At 40.8% G+C, this 17,841-nt stretch overlaps 2 protein-coding genes across 3 annotated transcripts in view; both read left to right on the top strand.

The window, feature by feature from the left end:
* The window catches only part of LOC121941839 (phospholipid-transporting ATPase ABCA1-like), a 39,517-nt gene extending 25,483 nt beyond the window's left edge, over positions 1-14,034 (top strand). The window contains exons 13-49 of one of the 2 annotated variants that reach the window (XM_042484734.2): positions 1,096-1,304; positions 1,387-1,563; positions 1,666-1,888; positions 2,128-2,349; positions 2,456-2,660; positions 2,775-2,888; positions 3,075-3,249; positions 3,367-3,498; positions 3,596-3,735; positions 3,850-3,987; positions 4,106-4,335; positions 4,426-4,498; positions 4,613-4,815; positions 4,960-5,011; positions 5,195-5,308; positions 5,537-5,685; positions 5,803-5,927; positions 6,531-6,629; positions 6,769-6,958; positions 7,088-7,182; positions 7,298-7,330; positions 7,438-7,543; positions 7,793-7,867; positions 8,584-8,753; positions 8,870-9,047; positions 9,219-9,334; positions 9,440-9,584; positions 9,727-9,850; positions 9,971-10,100; positions 10,292-10,475; positions 10,661-10,767; positions 11,098-11,239; positions 11,495-11,629; positions 11,766-11,869; positions 11,993-12,085; positions 12,500-12,743; positions 12,835-14,034. In XM_042484734.2, the coding sequence (XP_042340668.1) occupies positions 1,096-1,304; positions 1,387-1,563; positions 1,666-1,888; positions 2,128-2,349; positions 2,456-2,660; positions 2,775-2,888; positions 3,075-3,249; positions 3,367-3,498; positions 3,596-3,735; positions 3,850-3,987; positions 4,106-4,335; positions 4,426-4,498; positions 4,613-4,815; positions 4,960-5,011; positions 5,195-5,308; positions 5,537-5,685; positions 5,803-5,927; positions 6,531-6,629; positions 6,769-6,958; positions 7,088-7,182; positions 7,298-7,330; positions 7,438-7,543; positions 7,793-7,867; positions 8,584-8,753; positions 8,870-9,047; positions 9,219-9,334; positions 9,440-9,584; positions 9,727-9,850; positions 9,971-10,100; positions 10,292-10,475; positions 10,661-10,767; positions 11,098-11,239; positions 11,495-11,629; positions 11,766-11,869; positions 11,993-12,085; positions 12,500-12,743; positions 12,835-12,978 (5,295 nt within the window). In that variant the 3' untranslated portion in view covers positions 12,979-14,034. The remainder of the gene's footprint in view (positions 1-1,095; positions 1,305-1,386; positions 1,564-1,665; positions 1,889-2,127; positions 2,350-2,455; positions 2,661-2,774; positions 2,889-3,074; positions 3,250-3,366; positions 3,499-3,595; positions 3,736-3,849; positions 3,988-4,105; positions 4,336-4,425; positions 4,499-4,612; positions 4,816-4,959; positions 5,012-5,194; positions 5,309-5,536; positions 5,686-5,802; positions 5,928-6,530; positions 6,630-6,768; positions 6,959-7,087; positions 7,183-7,297; positions 7,331-7,437; positions 7,544-7,792; positions 7,868-8,583; positions 8,754-8,869; positions 9,048-9,218; positions 9,335-9,439; positions 9,585-9,726; positions 9,851-9,970; positions 10,101-10,291; positions 10,476-10,660; positions 10,768-11,097; positions 11,240-11,494; positions 11,630-11,765; positions 11,870-11,992; positions 12,086-12,499; positions 12,744-12,834) is intronic. The other variant, XM_042484737.2, reaches the window with a different exon arrangement.
* A 1,690-nt stretch (positions 14,035-15,724) lies between these two features.
* spink4 (serine peptidase inhibitor, Kazal type 4) lies at positions 15,725-17,824 on the top strand. The gene is made up of 4 exons (XM_042484732.2): positions 15,725-15,884; positions 16,367-16,398; positions 16,817-16,929; positions 17,621-17,824. The coding sequence occupies exons 1-4, from the start codon at positions 15,833-15,835 to the stop codon at positions 17,664-17,666; spliced, it is 243 nt and encodes an 80-aa protein (XP_042340666.1). The 5' UTR covers positions 15,725-15,832; the 3' UTR covers positions 17,667-17,824.
* Positions 17,825-17,841: the final 17 nt, after the last annotated feature.

Here is a 17,841-nt window from a genome sequence, read left to right on the forward strand (position 1 = left end):
TTTGTGTCAGGGACATTTTTCATCGAGACGCCTATAAAATAAACATTGAGGTTTAGTGGCAAATGTAATCTGATAGCCCTCTGATGGACCTCAGATATATAATGATGTGATCTATAATGATCAGATTCCCCAGATAAGTAATGATGTTTTGCATTCCATAGAGTGGCGATGTGGATAACTGATAAACTGATTTTCCAACTCTTTGAGACTCCCCTCAGTCTCCTCTTACTAATGTGGATAATTCAATGAAAGGCACACAGTTCTAATCATTCAAAAGAAGGCATTTTGAACCACAACTTGAGGGCAATGAAACTGAACCACCATGAAACACCATGACATTTCTTAGACCGTGTAGCAATGCTGTAAACAACCTAGTGCCCTACTGACTGTGTCTCACCCTTTAAGGAGATCATATAATGTCTGTAAACTGACATACCTTAATTTAAAAACTATGTCAAGGCCTCACAACACCATGAAGGTCTGTCATGCCTGCAGCATTAGGAATGCTGCTGCTGTGTTTTCATTGTACTTCCTGAACTCACTGGCTTCTCACATAGTGTGAGACAAGGAGTTATATTAAGTCAGCTTATGTCAACTATGTAAGAGGCTAATCTGTTGGAGGTCTCAACAAATCAGCTAAACAACTCTATCGTGGTTACTCGGTGTTCACACAAGGCACATGAGTCTGTGTAATGGGGATATAGAGTTCATTGTTATTATCAGCTTCTGAACAATTTGTGAGGAACACGTGTGATTGGAATTTTTATGATGAATTTTTATGATTTAAAGTTTGTTTGGAGCAAATAAAGTCTCAATTATAAAGACAAGATTGTCATTAAAACCATTTATATATACATTTTAAGTAGTTAAAAGATGTTCTGATTCAGAAAAAATTGGATGTTGGTTATTCAGCTGTTGTGGAGACAAAGCTTGAGACTGTGTCTTTCTACAGACAGATGTTAATACACATCTTGTTTTCTTTTTCCATCCTTCCCTAACTGGTTAACACAGACCTTCATGCACCGTTTAGACCACTCAACACACGTGCAAACGCAATTTCAATGAGGTAAAATGTCCTCTCTCTTTTTCTTTCAGTGTGTGAACCTAGACAAGCTGGAGCCAGTAGCTAATGAGGAGAGACTGGTGAACAAGTCCATGGGTCTTCTCAACAACCAGAAGTTCTGGGCTGGAATCGTTTTTCCTGACATCACACATAGCAACAGCACTGACTTGCCTCCCAACGTCAATTATAAGATCCGCATGGACATTGATAATGTGGAGAGGACAAACAAGATTAAAGATGGGTAAGGAGCTTCGCCCAATTATCATTTAATTGCAGCTTTTTTATGTTTTTATGTGCATACTGATTTTCATCTTTCTTTGCAGCTATTGGGACCCCGGTCCCAGGGCAGACCCCTTTGAGGACCTTCGGTACGTCTGGGGTGGTTTTTCTTATCTGCAGGACGTCATTGAGCAGGGAATCATTAGAGCTGTCACAGGCAGCAAGGAGAAGACAGGCATCTACATTCAGCAGATGCCCTACCCTTGCTATGTTGATGACATGTAAGTGACCGCTGTGCAAAATCTGAGACTAATTGCACCTCTCTCCATCCAATTAGTTAAAAACGTGTTAAAACGGTTTTTCTTTGTTTTGTTTATTTCCAGTTTCCTGCGGGTGATGAGTCGGTCCATGCCTCTCTTCATGACCTTGGCGTGGATGTACTCAGTAGCCATCATCATCAAGGGTGTGGTATACGAGAAGGAGGCCCGGCTGAAAGAGACCATGAGGATCATGGGACTGAACAACGGCATCTTGTGGCTCAGCTGGTTCATCAGTAGTTTAATCCCCCTCCTGATCAGCGCTGGCTTGTTAGTGTTGTTACTGAAGGTATGTGCACACACACATACATGTGAATACACTTTGTCATCATGCAGGAATGTCAGCAAATGAAAGAAAACAAGAGATAATACTCAACATTTAACTCAATAGTCACTGTTTTTCCATGATCACAACACTTCATTGTCCAGTAATGTCATCATATTGTGGAAAACAAGTGAGATCATTCCGCGGTAACCTGGAAACTATTTAATTTTTGTTCTTTTTTTCCCCCTTGTCACCCTTTTCAGATGGGAAACCTGCTGCCTTACAGTGACCCAGGCGTGGTATTTCTTTTCTTGGGATCCTTCGGCGTTGTGACAATCATGCAGTGTTTCCTCATCAGCACCCTGTTTTCTCGTGCCAACTTGGCAGCTGCCTGCGGTGGCATCATATACTTCACGCTCTACCTGCCTTATGTGTTGTGTGTTGCCTGGCAAGACTACGTGGGTTTTGGAGCAAAAATTGTAGTGGTGTGTACAAGAAATTTAATATAGACAGTATTTTGTGTTGAGTGCTGAATCCAGAGTTGCTTTTGTTTCTTTCTCCTAAACTCTGTCTTCTCTGTTTTTCTCACAGAGTCTGCTGTCTCCCGTGGCTTTTGGTTTTGGCTGCGAGTACTTTGCTCTTTTTGAGGAGCAAGGTGTGGGCATCCAGTGGTCAAACCTGCTGGCCAGCCCTCTGGAGGAAGACAGCTACAACCTGACCACATCCATCTGCCTCATGCTGTTTGATGCCGTACTCTATGGAATAATGACCTGGTACATTGAAGCTGTGTTCCCTGGTGAGTCGTGAATATGGTTTACAACTTTTTTCTGCTAAATTAGTGATGTACGGCTAAATAATTAGTGTTTTTTAATGGGTATTATTGTTAACAAAACATTTCACTCTATTCCAGGTCAGTATGGGATCCCCAGGCCTTGGTATTTCCCTTTTACTCGGACGTACTGGTGTGGAGAGAAAGAAAACACCAACATCTCCACCCCTCTGTCAAAGAAGGGCAACGCTGATGGTAAAAGTCATAAGCATCCTTATTACTATATTTCTGTGTAAAGAGGAATTTTCAGATATAAAACCATTAGGGAAATATTATTTCAAGTTTATATTGCAACTTGATGTGCCCTCACTTTACATTTTATTTTTAAACATCAGCAAAAATGTTTATTTATGGTTTTTCTTTTCTTAATTTTATCCACAGCTGTGTGTATTGAGGAGGAGCCGAGCCACATCGAGCCAGGTGTTTACATTGAAAATCTGGTGAAGGTCTACAGCCATGGAAACAAGCTGGCCGTAGACGGACTTTCCCTGAGGTTCTATAAGGGACAGATAACCTCCTTCCTCGGCCACAATGGAGCCGGCAAGACCACAACTATGTAAGACAATACACGCATTATCTCAATGACATCTGAACGCATCTGAAACTAGTTGAAAGATTTTTTAAATCTGGCAATTAAATGGTGACTCCTGTGTTCCTGCCTGCTTCCTGATAGGTCGATCCTGACGGGGCTGTTTCCACCCACATCCGGTACAGCCTACATCCACGGCAAGGACATCCGCAGTGAACTCAGCACCATCCGACAGAATCTGGGCGTCTGTCCTCAGCACAACGTACTCTTCAGCATGTACGTATAAAGCATCGAGAATGGATTTTTTTTTTGCTCACTTGTGGCCTCTTGTGTTTTCGATTGATGCATGACCTGTGTGTTTTCTGTAATCCAGGCTGACAGTGGAGGAGCACATCTGGTTCTACGCACGTCTGAAGGGTCTACCAGAGGAGAAGGTGAAGTCCGAGATGGAGCAAATTGTGAACGATGTCGGGTTGCCACACAAACGGCGTTCCCGCACCAGCACACTATCCGGTCAGTTTGATTATTTTAAATTTCTTTACCTTTTTCACAAGTAGTGTTTTAAAGAGGGATTTCTATATGGATAGTAGTTTTTAAAACGGTCTTGTCTTCCTGTTGTCTTTGTAGGAGGGATGCAGAGGAAGCTGTCAGTGGCTCTGGCTTTTGTTGGGGGCTCAAAGGTTGTCATCCTGGATGAACCCACTGCTGGGGTCGATCCCTACGCACGCAGGGGCATCTGGGACCTGCTGCTTAAATACAGACAAGGTAATTACAACTGATAGCCAGTTAGTAACAGTACTTATTCATTATTTTCAATATTTGATGTATTTAAATCTGTTTTGTTTGTAACCTATATGTGTTTGCCCCTTTGTTTCTCTGTCAGGCCGCACCATCATCCTGTCCACTCATCACATGGATGAGGCCGACATCCTGGGTGACCGCATCGCCATAATCTCCCACGGCAAGCTGTGCTGCGTAGGCTCCTCGCTCTTTTTGAAGACCCACCTGGGCACAGGCTACTACCTGACCCTGGTCAAGAGAGACTATGACTTGACACTTCAGTCCTGCAGGAATTCAGCCAGCACCGTCTCCTACAGCAAGAAGACAGAGAAGGTAAGAGAGGTGTCACAGAGTACAAGTTGTGTTACTGCCAGTGTTGTTAAAGAGATAAAAATATGTTTACCATCTTTGTCTTTGGTTCAGGAGGACAGTGTATCGGAGAGCAGTTCAGATGCTGGTCTTGGTAGTGAACCAGAGAGTGAAACCACCACTATTGGTAAGAACTGAAACGCAGTTGGCAACTTTAAAGGTGGACATGTTTATTGCTTTAAAAAGTCACAGAAGACATTTTATTATTCCTGCTCAACTTCTGCTGATTTCTTCCCCACAGATGTGTCCCTCATCTCCAATGTGATATTCAAGCATGTCCCCGAGGCTCGTCTGGTTGAGGACCTTGGCCACGAAATCACCTACGTTTTGCCCTACCAGTCGGCTAAAGACGGAGCCTTTGTGGAGCTCTTCCACGAGCTGGATGACCGACTCACCGACCTGGGAATATCCAGTTACGGAATATCTGATACCAGCCTGGAGGAGGTAAGGAGCAGGGAAAGCTCACCTCTTTGTCTGGTCTAACATAGTAAAATGATCAAAAGTAGGATGAAACTGATGTAAAATATACTTCATGTGGACTGACTTTGCTTCTGCCAATGTTTAATCCAATGTCTTCTAACCCGGCAGATTTTCTTGAAAGTGGCTGAGGACAGTGGAGTGGACTCTGTTGAGCTCTCAGGTGAGATTTTTGTTGCAATTTCAATATGCACAACATTCAAAAATCATTGCTACACCCCTGTTTTGGACATTAGTTGAAACATTTCTTGTAGGTTACTGGATTATTGCAGTTATCTTTAAACAAAACAGAAGACTTGAACCTCAAATAGCTTAAATTTACATGTCTATTCTCGTGTTGCTACAGATGGAGTCGTGCCAACCAGGACTCGTCGTCATCATGCATTTGGAGACCACCAGAGCTGCCTGAAGCCCTTCACTGAGGACGACTTTGATTTCAACGACTCTGAAGGTGACCCAGGTAGAACTGCACTACCCAGCATGCAGTGCAGTGATAGCAACAGTCTTATTGCTATCATCGCTTTCACTCTTTGTTTGTACCCAAAGCTGTATTTCACCAAAGTATAGAAATCAGTTGTTTTGTGCCAAATTGCAGCTGCAAGCTTTTAGTTTAAACTTAGCAGCAATATTACAAAATCAGGACACAGGCAAGACAAGTTCACTCATCTGTCGTGTCGCCTGTTTCCAGAATCCCGTGAGACCGACTGGCTCAGTGGAACAGATGGCAAAGGCTCATACCAGGTCAAAGGCTGGAGTCTGAAGAGACAGCAGTTTGTTGCACTTCTCTGGAAACGATTCCTCTACGCCCGGCGCTCCAGGAAAGGCTTCTTTGCTCAGGTATATTGCTGCTATTTTCATAAACATGTACGGTAAATACATATGTAGTAAATCAAGGTTGTTCTGCCTTGCATCAACCATGCAGGACTTTCATAACAATGTCATGCCTCTTTTTAGATTGTCCTTCCGGCTGTGTTTGTGTGTATTGCCCTGGTGTTCAGTCTGATCGTCCCTCCATTTGGAAAGTACCCCAGTCTGGCTCTGGATCCCGGCATGTATGGAGAACAGTTTACGTTCATCAGGTAAGATATCATTCTTTCTGTCTTAAAAAAACGTGTGTTTTCAATCATTTGTATCTAATTCTTGTACAAAAAAGATATTTCTGAATTCTTGACATTTATCCACCCAAACACTTTTTCAGCTCAATTAAATTGTTCTCTTTTTCAGTCCCAAAATTAAAAAGGAAATAAAAAAAGTAAATCCTCTTTAAAAAAAAATGTGTTATTCCCATCCACAAAGTGCATAACTCATTAAATATGTAAAAGATTACCTAACTGCACTAAGGTTTGCATGTTACCTAAGGGATGTATTTTAAGCTCTCTGGCTTAGCAAAGTACCAGTGCTGACATCTGCACTGAACACAGATGTTAAACTTTTGTGAATTACCAAACTCAAAATCCATGTTTCAAAGAATTTTGTTGCCAGAAAATAATGACAAAGCCATTTTAAATGTCAGTCTGTTTTAAGTAGACATATCCAGATTATGCACCTGTCTTCATCCTTAATACAATGATAGCAGTTGAACATGTTACATAATCATGTTTATGATTTGTGTATTTCAACTTAAAGGCGGTTATTAAATGTTATGTGATATTAATGGAAAATGGTTTTATGTGTCTTTTTAGTAATGATATGCCCGAGGACTCTCACACCAACAAACTCCTGGGAGCTCTGACAGATAACCCAGGGTTTGGAACTCGCTGCATGGAAGGAAAACCCATACCGTGAGTTTTGAAGATAAAAGTTAACATATATTTTGGATAATTAAAAAAAAAAAAATCTATATATATATGCAGTTTAAGTTAAAACACAATAAAGTCATCTACACATAAATAAACTTGTCTTTCTCTGTGCTCTCTGCAGGGACGCTCCTTGCACAGCAGTTAAGGATGAGTGGTTGATCCCGAAAGTCTCTCAGAGTGTGAAGGACATGTTCGATAAAGGCAACTGGTCCATGGAGAATCCCTCTCCCCTGTGTGAGTGCAGCTGCGAAGGACGCAAGAGGATGCTTCCAGAGTGTCCCGCTGGTGCTGGAGGACTCCCACCACCGCAGGTCGGTGACACCAAATAATAAGAAAATCAAATGTTCACCAATCCAAAATAACAAAGATAAAACACAAAAACACATACCAAAAAATAGAACTAAATGCTAATGATCTGTTTTGTCTGTTTGTCTATCCAGATGAAAATCAGTGACAAGGACACTCTTCAGAATTTGACCAGCAGAAACATCTCAGATTATCTGGTTAAAACCTATGCTCAGATCATTGGAAAGAGGTAACACTCATCTTGCATACGTGTAACACACTTAGATCATAATCTTGTTTCATTGTATTATGTTTTATTCAAGGATGCATTCAGCATTGAATCATTTTTTCTTCTTCTCTTTTAGCCTGAAGAACAAGATTTGGGTCAATGAGTTCAGGTACATCTTCAGACATGATCCATCTTGATCTTATTTGTCCATGATAATGTCCATAATTCTCTCTGCCATGTCCTCCGCCGGTATTAAAATGCCTGTGCTCTTCACAGATACGGTGGATTTTCGCTAGGCGCCAGGAGTTCTCAGCTTGTGTCCCAGGCAGATGAAGTTGATGATGCGATTGCTCAACTGAAGAGACGTTTCCATCTGGAGAGAGTAAGAGACTACATTAAATTATTATTTTACAAACCGCACAAGAAAGCTTCCTAATGTGGTCAGTTTAACAACTGTTGTTTCAGTCAGTCAGGGTAAAACAGTAACTGCAGCATTTTATATTGTTATAATTACAGCGGTAGTGGAAGTGGACAGAATAGACTTATATCACTGCTGGTTTGAAAGTGTCAGTTTATCCGTGTGCTGAAGCCCACTTTCTCTCTGCCTCTCTCTGCCTCTCCCACCCTCCAGGGTACTGCAGCAGATCGTTTCTTTCACAGTCTCTCCAGTTTTATCCAAGGATTGGACACCAAGAATAACGTCAAGGTTAGCGCACACACACACACACACACACACACACACACACACACACGTGCGCACGCACACCCACACACATACTGGTTATACAACAGCACGTGGCTCAGTAGGTTACCTTCAAGCTTTCCTCACCAAATTCTTCAACAATGCTGCTGAGTAGTCACAATATGCTTCACACACTCTATTCAAAGTGTGTGTTTGATTGCATAAGGATTGATTTCTGCAGTGTGGCAGATTAAACAATGCAAAGCTTCAACTCAACACTGCTGGTGCATTTTTTTGCTCTTTGGGTTTTTTTCCGTCATTCATCAACTACCAGTGTGGTGTTTCTCTTCATTTGTATCAAATCGTATATGCTGAGGAGAATGTTAGTCATAAAGTTTAAATTTGCACAACTTTTTCACATTTTAGGCATGTAGGCAATGATTTTATGAAGAAACTAAAGAGGCTTTAATTTCATTACAAAGATAATTCGCAATGAAAAGAGATAATAGCCTGATTACTCTTGAAATAGTCTTGTTAATTCAGAAAATAAGCCAAATTAAGGTAACAAGTAGAGGGAATTAAGCAAAAAGTTGTCTTAGACACTTAGCAACAACACGCTGTAATTTTTACTCTCATGCAGACATATTGCGCTTAGTTGATAACCAAGCTGCTAATGTACTTCCAGGCAGCTTTGTATTTCCTTCGGGGTTACAGAAACTAAAATGTCTCTCTATCTCCAGATCTGGTTCAACAACAAGGGCTGGCACAGCATCGGTTCTTTCCTCAATGTCATGAACAACGGCATCCTGCGGGCGAGTCTGAAAGCCGACCAAGACCCCACCAAGTTTGGCATCACAGCCTATAATCACCCGCTCAACCTCACCAAGGAGCAGCTGTCACAGGTCGCACTGTGAGTATTACTGTTGACACAGTGGTAAACTTTAAAATGATAACATCTCTTTGACCTTTAAGAGACGTCACTTGTCATTCTCACTTCTTTCTTTACTGTGTTCTCTCCTCTCTCAGGATGACGACATCAGTAGATGTGCTGGTTTCCATCTGCGTGATCTTCGCCATGTCCTTCGTCCCTGCCAGTTTTGTGGTCTTCCTCATCCAGGAGAGAGTGAACAAGGCCAAACACATGCAGTTCATCAGTGGAGTGCAGCCTTTCCTCTATTGGCTGGCCAACTTTGTCTGGGATATGGTGAGATTTTTCAGTCACGCTCAACCTTTGGCCTCACTGGCTCCCCAAACTGTATTAAATATTATGAATACAATTCCAAATATATATCTGGACATAACGCAGTGTTTGCCTCTGTGAAACCTTCATAGAAATGTAGTGAAATGAAACTCTTGTTTTCTCCCTCTCTTGCAGTGTAACTATATCGTTCCAGCCACTCTGGTCATCATCATCTTTGTGTGTTTCCAACAAGACGCCTATGTCTCCTCCACCAATCTGCCGGTCCTGGCGCTGCTGCTGCTGCTCTACGGGTAATTTTGACACACACAGTCAATTCTTTTTGGCTCTTCTTTCATTATTTTCTCCATCTCTCTAACCTCATCTCATCCAAAATGATCTTTGCGTCTCCTCTCCAGATGGTCGATCACCCCTCTGATGTACCCAGCTTCCTTCTTCTTTAAGATCCCCAGCACGGCCTATGTGGTTCTAACCAGCGTGAACATACTGATAGGAATCAACGGCAGTGTTTCCACATTCGTGCTGGAGCTGTTTGGAAGCAATGTAAATATTTTCTTTCAGTCATTTTGATTGATATAGCAGTAGATTGATTGATGTTGATTGAAAAATGTGTAAAAAGGCTTACAAATGATTGAGATTTAGTCCTCATGATTGAATACTAACTGTCACTTTATTCTTCTTTAAGGAAATCGGTGGCATCAACGACATCCTGAAGAACGTGTTCCTCATCTTCCCTCACTTCTGTCTGGGCAGAGGACTGATTGACATGGTGAAGAATCAGGCAATGGCCGACGCTTTGGAGAGATTCGGTAATTACAGCAGACCTCTTTTATCAACTGCTGCAAGTGTTGCCTCATTTGTTTTGATAAGAGAAGTGAATATACATTTTATCAACATTTCAAATGTTCCCTTGTTTGTTTTGTTTTTAGGTGAAAACCGGTTCCGCTCCCCTCTGGCCTGGGACATGGTGGGAAAGAACCTGTTTGCAATGGCCATAGAGGGCGTGATCTTCTTCTTCATCACAGTCCTCATTCAGTACCACTTCTGTTTCAAGGCCAGGTGAGTGAAACTTTTAACACACGTGTTATCTGTCACGTGACTCACTGACAGCAACTTAAATTAGATAAAAAAATACTTTGTGACTCAAAACAATTGGGGGATTTGGATTTGGAGTCCCTCTGGGTGAAGGATTCAAATAAGCCTGTCCTGATTGTGACCTCTTCTTTCTCTGTTGCCCTGTAACATTTCAGGTCATCCACCAGTCATCTGAAGCCCATTGGTGAGGAAGATGAGGATGTGGCCAGAGAGCGACAGAGGATCCTGAGCGGAGGAGGACAGTCTGACATCCTGGAACTTCGACAGCTCACCAAGATTTACAAGAGGAAACAGAAGCCGGCAGTAGACCGGCTGTGTGTTGGCATCCCCCCTGGAGAGGTACGACACTAACAACATTCACCTGTTACACATGTGATTCTGGATCAGACCAGGAAAAGAGTTTATGAATTGTTACAATCATTTTTGTAAGAGGACTATACACAACCAGCAGCTGTGCAAGATATAGTCAACAATCCCTGTATTGCTTTAAAAAGTTAATGTACGTTGTTCCTCTTCGCCTGCAGTGCTTTGGTTTGCTGGGGGTTAATGGAGCAGGCAAAACCAGCACCTTTAAAATGCTGACAGGAGACTCTATGGTCACCAGTGGAGAGGCCTACCTAGCTGGCAAGAGGTAAGATAAATTATACCTCAAAATATACACTATATCCAATGATTTATATTAGAATTAATATGTTATTATTAATATATTCTTAGCATCAGTTATGCGCGTAGAGGTACTTGAAATAAATACTGAATCAACACAGAATAATGCAAGTCTGTCCCACCCCTGTTGAGATAATGACTTGAAGCAAATCCTTCAAAGAATATAAACGGCACTGTAAATGAAATTAGTTTTCATTCATTCGAAAGAAAACGTGGCTAAATTTTGTTTAAAATATGTATTTTTTGCTTTCTGTAGAAAGTAATTCAACCATTCTTTATGTGTTTTTTCTTATTCCAGTGTAACTACAGAGATAGATGAGGTGCATCAGAACATGGGCTACTGTCCTCAGTTTGACGCCATCAATGACTTGCTGACCGGCAGAGAGCACCTCGAGTTTTACGCCATCCTGAGAGGAGTGCCTGAGAAGGAAGTCTGTGAGGTCAGCAACAAACAAAATACATACATTTATTACACTGTATTGCACTTATTTTATTGTTTTATGTATGTAAATTTGTCTTATAATTCAATTTCTTTTAGTCTTGATTTTCTAATTTTTGTTGTCCACTCAGGCATTATGTGGGATATTGGTTGATACAAATGTACCAACAGACTCCATCATTCAGCAGTCATTACTTAGGAACCTAAGAAAAAGAAGATGGTTGACACTCATGAAAACGTTTATTTTGTCCACTAGGTGGCAGAGTGGGGCATCCGAAAGCTGGGCTTAGTCAAATATGTGGACAAGGCAGCAGGCAGCTACAGTGGAGGAAACATGAGGAAGCTGTCTACTGCCATCGCTCTCATCGGAGGACCGCCTGTAGTGTTTCTGGTAAGTGGAACATCTTCAAACATACACAAAATATTTTTGAAATGGTGACCTAAAAATTTATAAAAAAGACAGTAGATCTGTCTGTTCATTAGTACATTGTAGCAGCAGCTGAGAATCTGTTGTTTCCTGTTTACAGGATGAACCAACAACAGGCATGGATCCTAAGGCACGTCGTGCTCTGTGGAACGCCATCCTCAGTATCATCAAGGAGGGACGATCTGTAGTCCTGACCTCACACAGGTTAGACTTGACATCTGAATTACACTTATTCAGTTAACTGAGCTATGTATTTTTAATGTCATATTTGCATATTTTTGTCAACATGACTAACCTCATCCTGGTGTGTTCCTGTGTGTTTGGCAGCATGGAGGAGTGTGAAGCACTTTGCACCAGAATGGCCATCATGGTCAACGGCAGGTTCCGCTGTCTGGGCAGCGTGCAGCATTTAAAAAACAGGTAGGAATAAAATGCAAAATAGTGTTTCACAAAAGCTGACACACAAGAGATGAAAGAATGAGTTTTCCAGATTATCGCTTTAATAGTTCACCTGGATTTAATTGAATTGAATTAAATTAAATTAAACTGAATTGTATTGAATTGAACATTATATAAACATTATATATAAACTTCAACTATACAGACCTTATAGAAATATATGTAAACATATCCACATTTTTTTACAGAGAGGAAAGATAGAAAAAGGAAAAAGGAAATAATACAAAACAGTACAAAATAAACCATTACACAGTAATACCTGTTAACACCTGGTGACTGACAAACTTCTTTGCCCATGTACCTCATAAAAATCCGGTCCTTGTACATCTTAAATCTGAATTACTGAATTAAACGTGCTTTGTCGTGTTCTCTCAGGTTTGGTGATGGCTACACCATCATCCTGCGTGTGGCGGGCCCAGACCCAGACCTTCGGCAAGTGATGGAGTTCATCGAGCGGGAGTTGCCTGGCAGCACGCTGAAAGAGAAACACCGCAACATGCTGCAGTACCAGCTGCCCACCTCCCTCACATCCCTCGCCCGCATCTTCTCACTGCTCTCTAAGAACAAGGACACCCTCAGCATAGAGGACTATTCCGTCTCACAGACAACTTTAGACCAAGTAAGCACCCAAAGGCTCTAACTGCAAATGGATCATGACTTTACTGTCGGCTGAGTCTAATTTCTCCTTCCTCTTCTTCTCCCTCCTGCAGGTGTTTGTAAATTTTGCCAAGGACCAAAGTGACGAGGACCATTTGAAAGACGTCCATCTAAACAAACGGGACGCTGTGGTCGTGGACATTTCCCAGCTAAACTCTTTCCTCACAGACAGCAAGACCAGGGAGAGCTGTGTCTGATTCCACAACATACCATCAGAGGGGGTAGCTAAGCTTCACCCCAACCCTGAAACCATGGACCACTAACCTGCACGGGTGGGGAGACGAACTATGTGCATTTTTTTTTCTATTTTTTAGTCTTTTTTAATTGTTATCATTTCTCAGTGGACCTGCACTTCAGCGCACAGCCTCTTGAAAAAGGCAAAGACTGCAGGTATTGTGACAGACACTGAAACAATGAAAACTCAATGCAAATCAATGCAAAAATTATATATATAAAGATATTTAAGATGAGAAGATATTCCTGTGAGGGCTGGAGACCGGTGCTTCTCCTTCACGAGACGGACGGAAAGAGAGAAAAGACTTAAAACACTTGAAGCGACAGCAGAATTATAATGCTGCGCTAGTCTGGAAAGCTTGTAGCCCTGCTACTCACCCAATGGACACAGCATCGGGGACAACGGAAGGAAATATATCTAGTTTTTAATCCCTGTTCCTAAAAGTAGTTAGCAGTAGTCAGTGGGACTTTATATGTGCTGCTCTGTATCGTGAAATCACGACAATGTCAAAAAAAAAAAAAATCAGATCATTCACTGCCAACTGCTGAAAGACGGTCTGACTATTTTTTTATTCAGGGTCTCTCGGTCTCTCTTCATTACCAAGCGCAGTTGTTTTATCATGAAAACGATGGTAAAACGGCATTTACAATCCAGTTGATTTCAGTCGCTATAATTCAACATGTTTATTTTTACTAATTTGGTTTTTATTTAAAGATAATTTCATTCTAATAGACTTTTTCCTTTCTTTGAATGATAATTAAGATTGATAACCAAGTTGTCTTTTTTTTTTGTTGTTCTTCTGTGTCCTTGACATTGTCCAGCACAGTGCCTATACTGTATCATGGTGGAGAGAGAAATCTGAGCACTCCATTAAAAACAACAACAACAATGTATGTAGGCTGCCCAGGAATGTATATGACAGACACCAACAGGAATCAAAGCACAACAAAAGCGGCTTTTTTGTGAAGATAATGAATGAAACTTGAGTGTTTTTCTAAAAAAAAAAAAAAAAAGACAATGTGTCCTTCATTGTCAAAAACATCGAAGAAAATCTTGTGGTTGCTTGATGTCTGTACAAAAGGCGCAGTCTGCTACACTGGCTTGTTTTTACTCGGCCAGCTGCTCTCTTTAATTGAACTGAAGGCGAAATGAGGCAAGGTGACCATCGCAGGCTTGTGACTTCAAGAGAAAGATCGTTGAAGAATTTGGACTGTTTTTTTTTTCTTGGAAGTGCATTGGAAATATATACTGCATGCTTTCCACTGGGCCACACACCTGGACTATCAGCACTTCTGTGTGTGTGCCGAAGCATGCCGACAGCTTGTTAAAGGACTGGAAGTGACGGCATTGTGCTTCATTGATGTGAGATTATTGGCACATACAGTATGTATATGTGGAATCCAAAGTTCTGTTGTGAGAAAAAAAAGAGGAAAATCTGTATCTATCTGTGATTTTTGGCAATGAGACGAATGAGAAATGTTACTGCAGGTAAAATTCTAGCTTTCGTACCAGGCGATGTAAAGATGCTGGCTTTTCCAGTTTCTTTTCTACGTGCCTGTGTGAGGGCTGGATGGGAGCGTTTAAGACCTGAGCAGGCATCGATGTGGATATTATGTACAGTTGCAACTTTGTGATGTCAAAAAAAAAAAAAACAGTGGAGTGAACAAACAGTATCTGTGCCAAATGGAGCTGAATATATATCTTTGATCCACCAGCATAACATAGAGGAGGCAACTGTTTTTGTAAAGCTTTGAGTTTTAGTTCTCAATCCATCGTATAAGCAGCTGGACACAAAAAGCTCACACTATGTAAAATGTGCGCTCCCTCATTCAGTCTCCATCAGACTGCCAGTTTTTTCTTCTTCTAGTCATGTTGCCAAATTCTGATCTCTCTGTTTGTTATCAAGCTGCCACACTGAAGTTAACTGTACTGTTACTAACTCAAATCTTTAGACGTGAGGTTGAGATGCTTCACTCAGAATTTTTCCAGAGCTAGTCGACAGGCCAGATTACGCATAAACACGGGACCACGGCAATTAGAGTTGTGCTTGTAATGCTTTATAGTCCAAATAAAACCTTGTATCCAGGGTTTAAATTAATGACAGATTGTCATTACGGGTGTCATATCAAATCTTGGAAACCCTTCAGCTAAATGTGAGCACTTTATAGACTTCATAGCCTGTTGTCTCAAAGATGTATGTGTAGGGATTTGGGTAAATTAGACAATTTAAAAAACAAATCTCTGCACTGGAAAACAGGTGTATTTCAGACAAAATGAAGCTGCATCATTGCATTGCATCTAACTTGAAATCGAAGGCGAAGGCTTCCAATGCAATGAGAGAAGTGAGTCAAATAATGAAAAGCAGAAACCGATAAAGAGAGACTTGCAGGACAGAACTACGGTGGTGATTTTTCTCTTCTCGTGCTCAATATTATTATTTGTTTACATTTTTAAGTATTAAACAGCTGTTTGAGTCTGTTACGCATTGTGTATAGTTACTCTTTACATTATTAATAAATAAAAAATTCATACATTTTGAAAAAAAACTTGATTATTTTGCATTTTGTTTGTCTAGTTGTGACGTAGAAAGCTTGTTGTCAGATGGAAGTTTGTAGCCAATGATTGAACAAAAGATATGTTTACTGTATGTTTGGGTGGGTGTGAGTTAATGTGTGCTGATGACTTTCTAGAGTTTGCATGTGTTTGTGTGTCCAGTTTCACCTGCTGTGTTCCCACACACACACACACACCCACACACTCACACAATCACATTGCCAGAGGTTTCTGTCACTTTTAGTTATTCATTCACCGACATCATGATCGGAAGAGCTGTTTTTCTGGGACTCCTGCTCATCTGTGTGGCTGCAGGTAACAAAGAAAAACACTTTATTAAAGAGCTCTAATAGATTTGTGTTCAAGGATTCATTTTTAAAGAGAGAGAGATTTTTTGTTTAGATGCCATAGAATTAAACATTCAGTGCCTGTTAAAAGTTTTCACAGCTATTGGAAGCTTTCATTTTTCAAATCTAACAAAATTCTGTCAAAGGGGGTTTGATGTGGATTGATGTTGAATTTAAGTGGAATTGGGAGAAATCTGCAAATATAAAATATAGAATATAAAATAGGCGTTTGGATGCTTTTTTATATTATTTTTACTATATTGTTTTTTATATTATATATAGGGACAATACATTTTGTAAAATTATATGTATAACAGTGCCACATAGCAATATACTCTACCTTATAGTGTAATAACACTAAGAGAAGAGAGAAAATAGGAGGAATTTATGGTGCATGGAGTCAATTATTTATACATTTATGGGTTCAAAAGTCGTCTGATTTCTTTACAGAAGCCACGGAGAACTCTGGACTCCTGAGAAAGGTGTGTTGTGTGCATGTCGGGGGGTGTTTTGTGTGGACTGTGTATAAGAGAAAGAAAAGTAAAACAAGTGTGTGTTATGTGTTATTGTATGAAATTTATTTGTGAATCATGATGATTGAGCCAAGGGCGTAAGTATGTTTCAACATTGGGGGCCACACCTAAATTCCTGCATTCTGGTAAATATCTATGCAACAATTTGTGCCTTGTTCTGCATCAAATTATTTTTCTAAATTTGCTCAATTTTGTCAAAAAGTCCCCTGCTATTTTCAGGTTTTTATTGGGTCATGTTCTTATTGGGGAGGATAAATGTGAATGTTCAAAATATTGATAGTGAAGTGACAACTCCTCCCTAAAAGTCTTTCTCATGAGGTAAGGCAAGAAGGGAGTGACAGCTGCTCCTGTGTGTCTCTCCCGGCAGCCCTCCTGCCCTGATGTGGAGGAGATTATGGCGTGCCCTCTGAACCTCGCCCCTGTGTGTGGCAGCGATGGAAACACCTATGCCAACGAGTGTACCCTGTGTGTGGAGAGACAGTGAGTACACACAGCTGCTCCCCTCTCAGGACATTCAAATGTTAGCTCATCATCACCCATGTTGACTGTATGGAGGAGTAAGTGTTGAAGTCGCCCTCTCGTGGTGGATGAATTTAAAGTCAACAGTCACTATGCTAAACCCTGCAGACAGCTGACTGAAATGACTGGAAGCTTATTCAGTCTCTTATTCATCTCTTTGTTTTTAAAGTAAATGAGGTGGTGATCATAAGTCATGACTTTATCATTTAGATGACCAAATCTTGAAAAAGTATAACAGATATGTAAACAGATAAGTTTACACTGCTGCTTTGATACGTCAGTGACAAAAATACTGGCAAAATATATTTGCAGATTTTTTGCAGATTTTCACCAGATTTACATAGATGGTTTGAAAAGAGCAACTGAACAACAGGAAAATTGTGATCTCTTTTGGGGGGGGGGGTGACCCTTTTTAGCAGTGTAACACACAAAATTGCTGCAATAAAACCCCTCATCAATAGCTTTTACAGTTTATCTCTGCTGTTGCTTGACTTCACTCCCACAGTCAGAGACAAAAAGGTGAAATATCCCAGAAAAAAATCTTTCGATTGGAATCATTTTCACCCCAAGTACAAACATTGAGATAAAGTTGAACTAAACTCAGCTAAACAGAATGAATCGCAGTCTTGTCATGTTGTGATCCTCTCTGCAGAACAACCAAGATGGACATTTTGATTGCCAAAGAGGAGAGCTGCTGAGCTGCACAGAGGATGAAGTCACTGCTAAGGATCAGGATCTGATTCTGACCCGATCCGATCTGATTCCGATCTGACTCATCATGGATCGGTAGAATGACATGTCCTGAATGTTTGTGTCATCGCAATGAGTAATAAACGCCTATCAGCACTAAAAAAAACTGTCTGATATTCTCTT

This window comes from Plectropomus leopardus, chromosome 3, assembly GCF_026936395.1.
Source record: "Plectropomus leopardus strain MGB_pleo_1.0 chromosome 3, ASM2693639v1, whole genome shotgun sequence".
Classification (NCBI taxonomy): Eukaryota; Metazoa; Chordata; class Actinopteri; order Perciformes; family Serranidae; genus Plectropomus; species Plectropomus leopardus.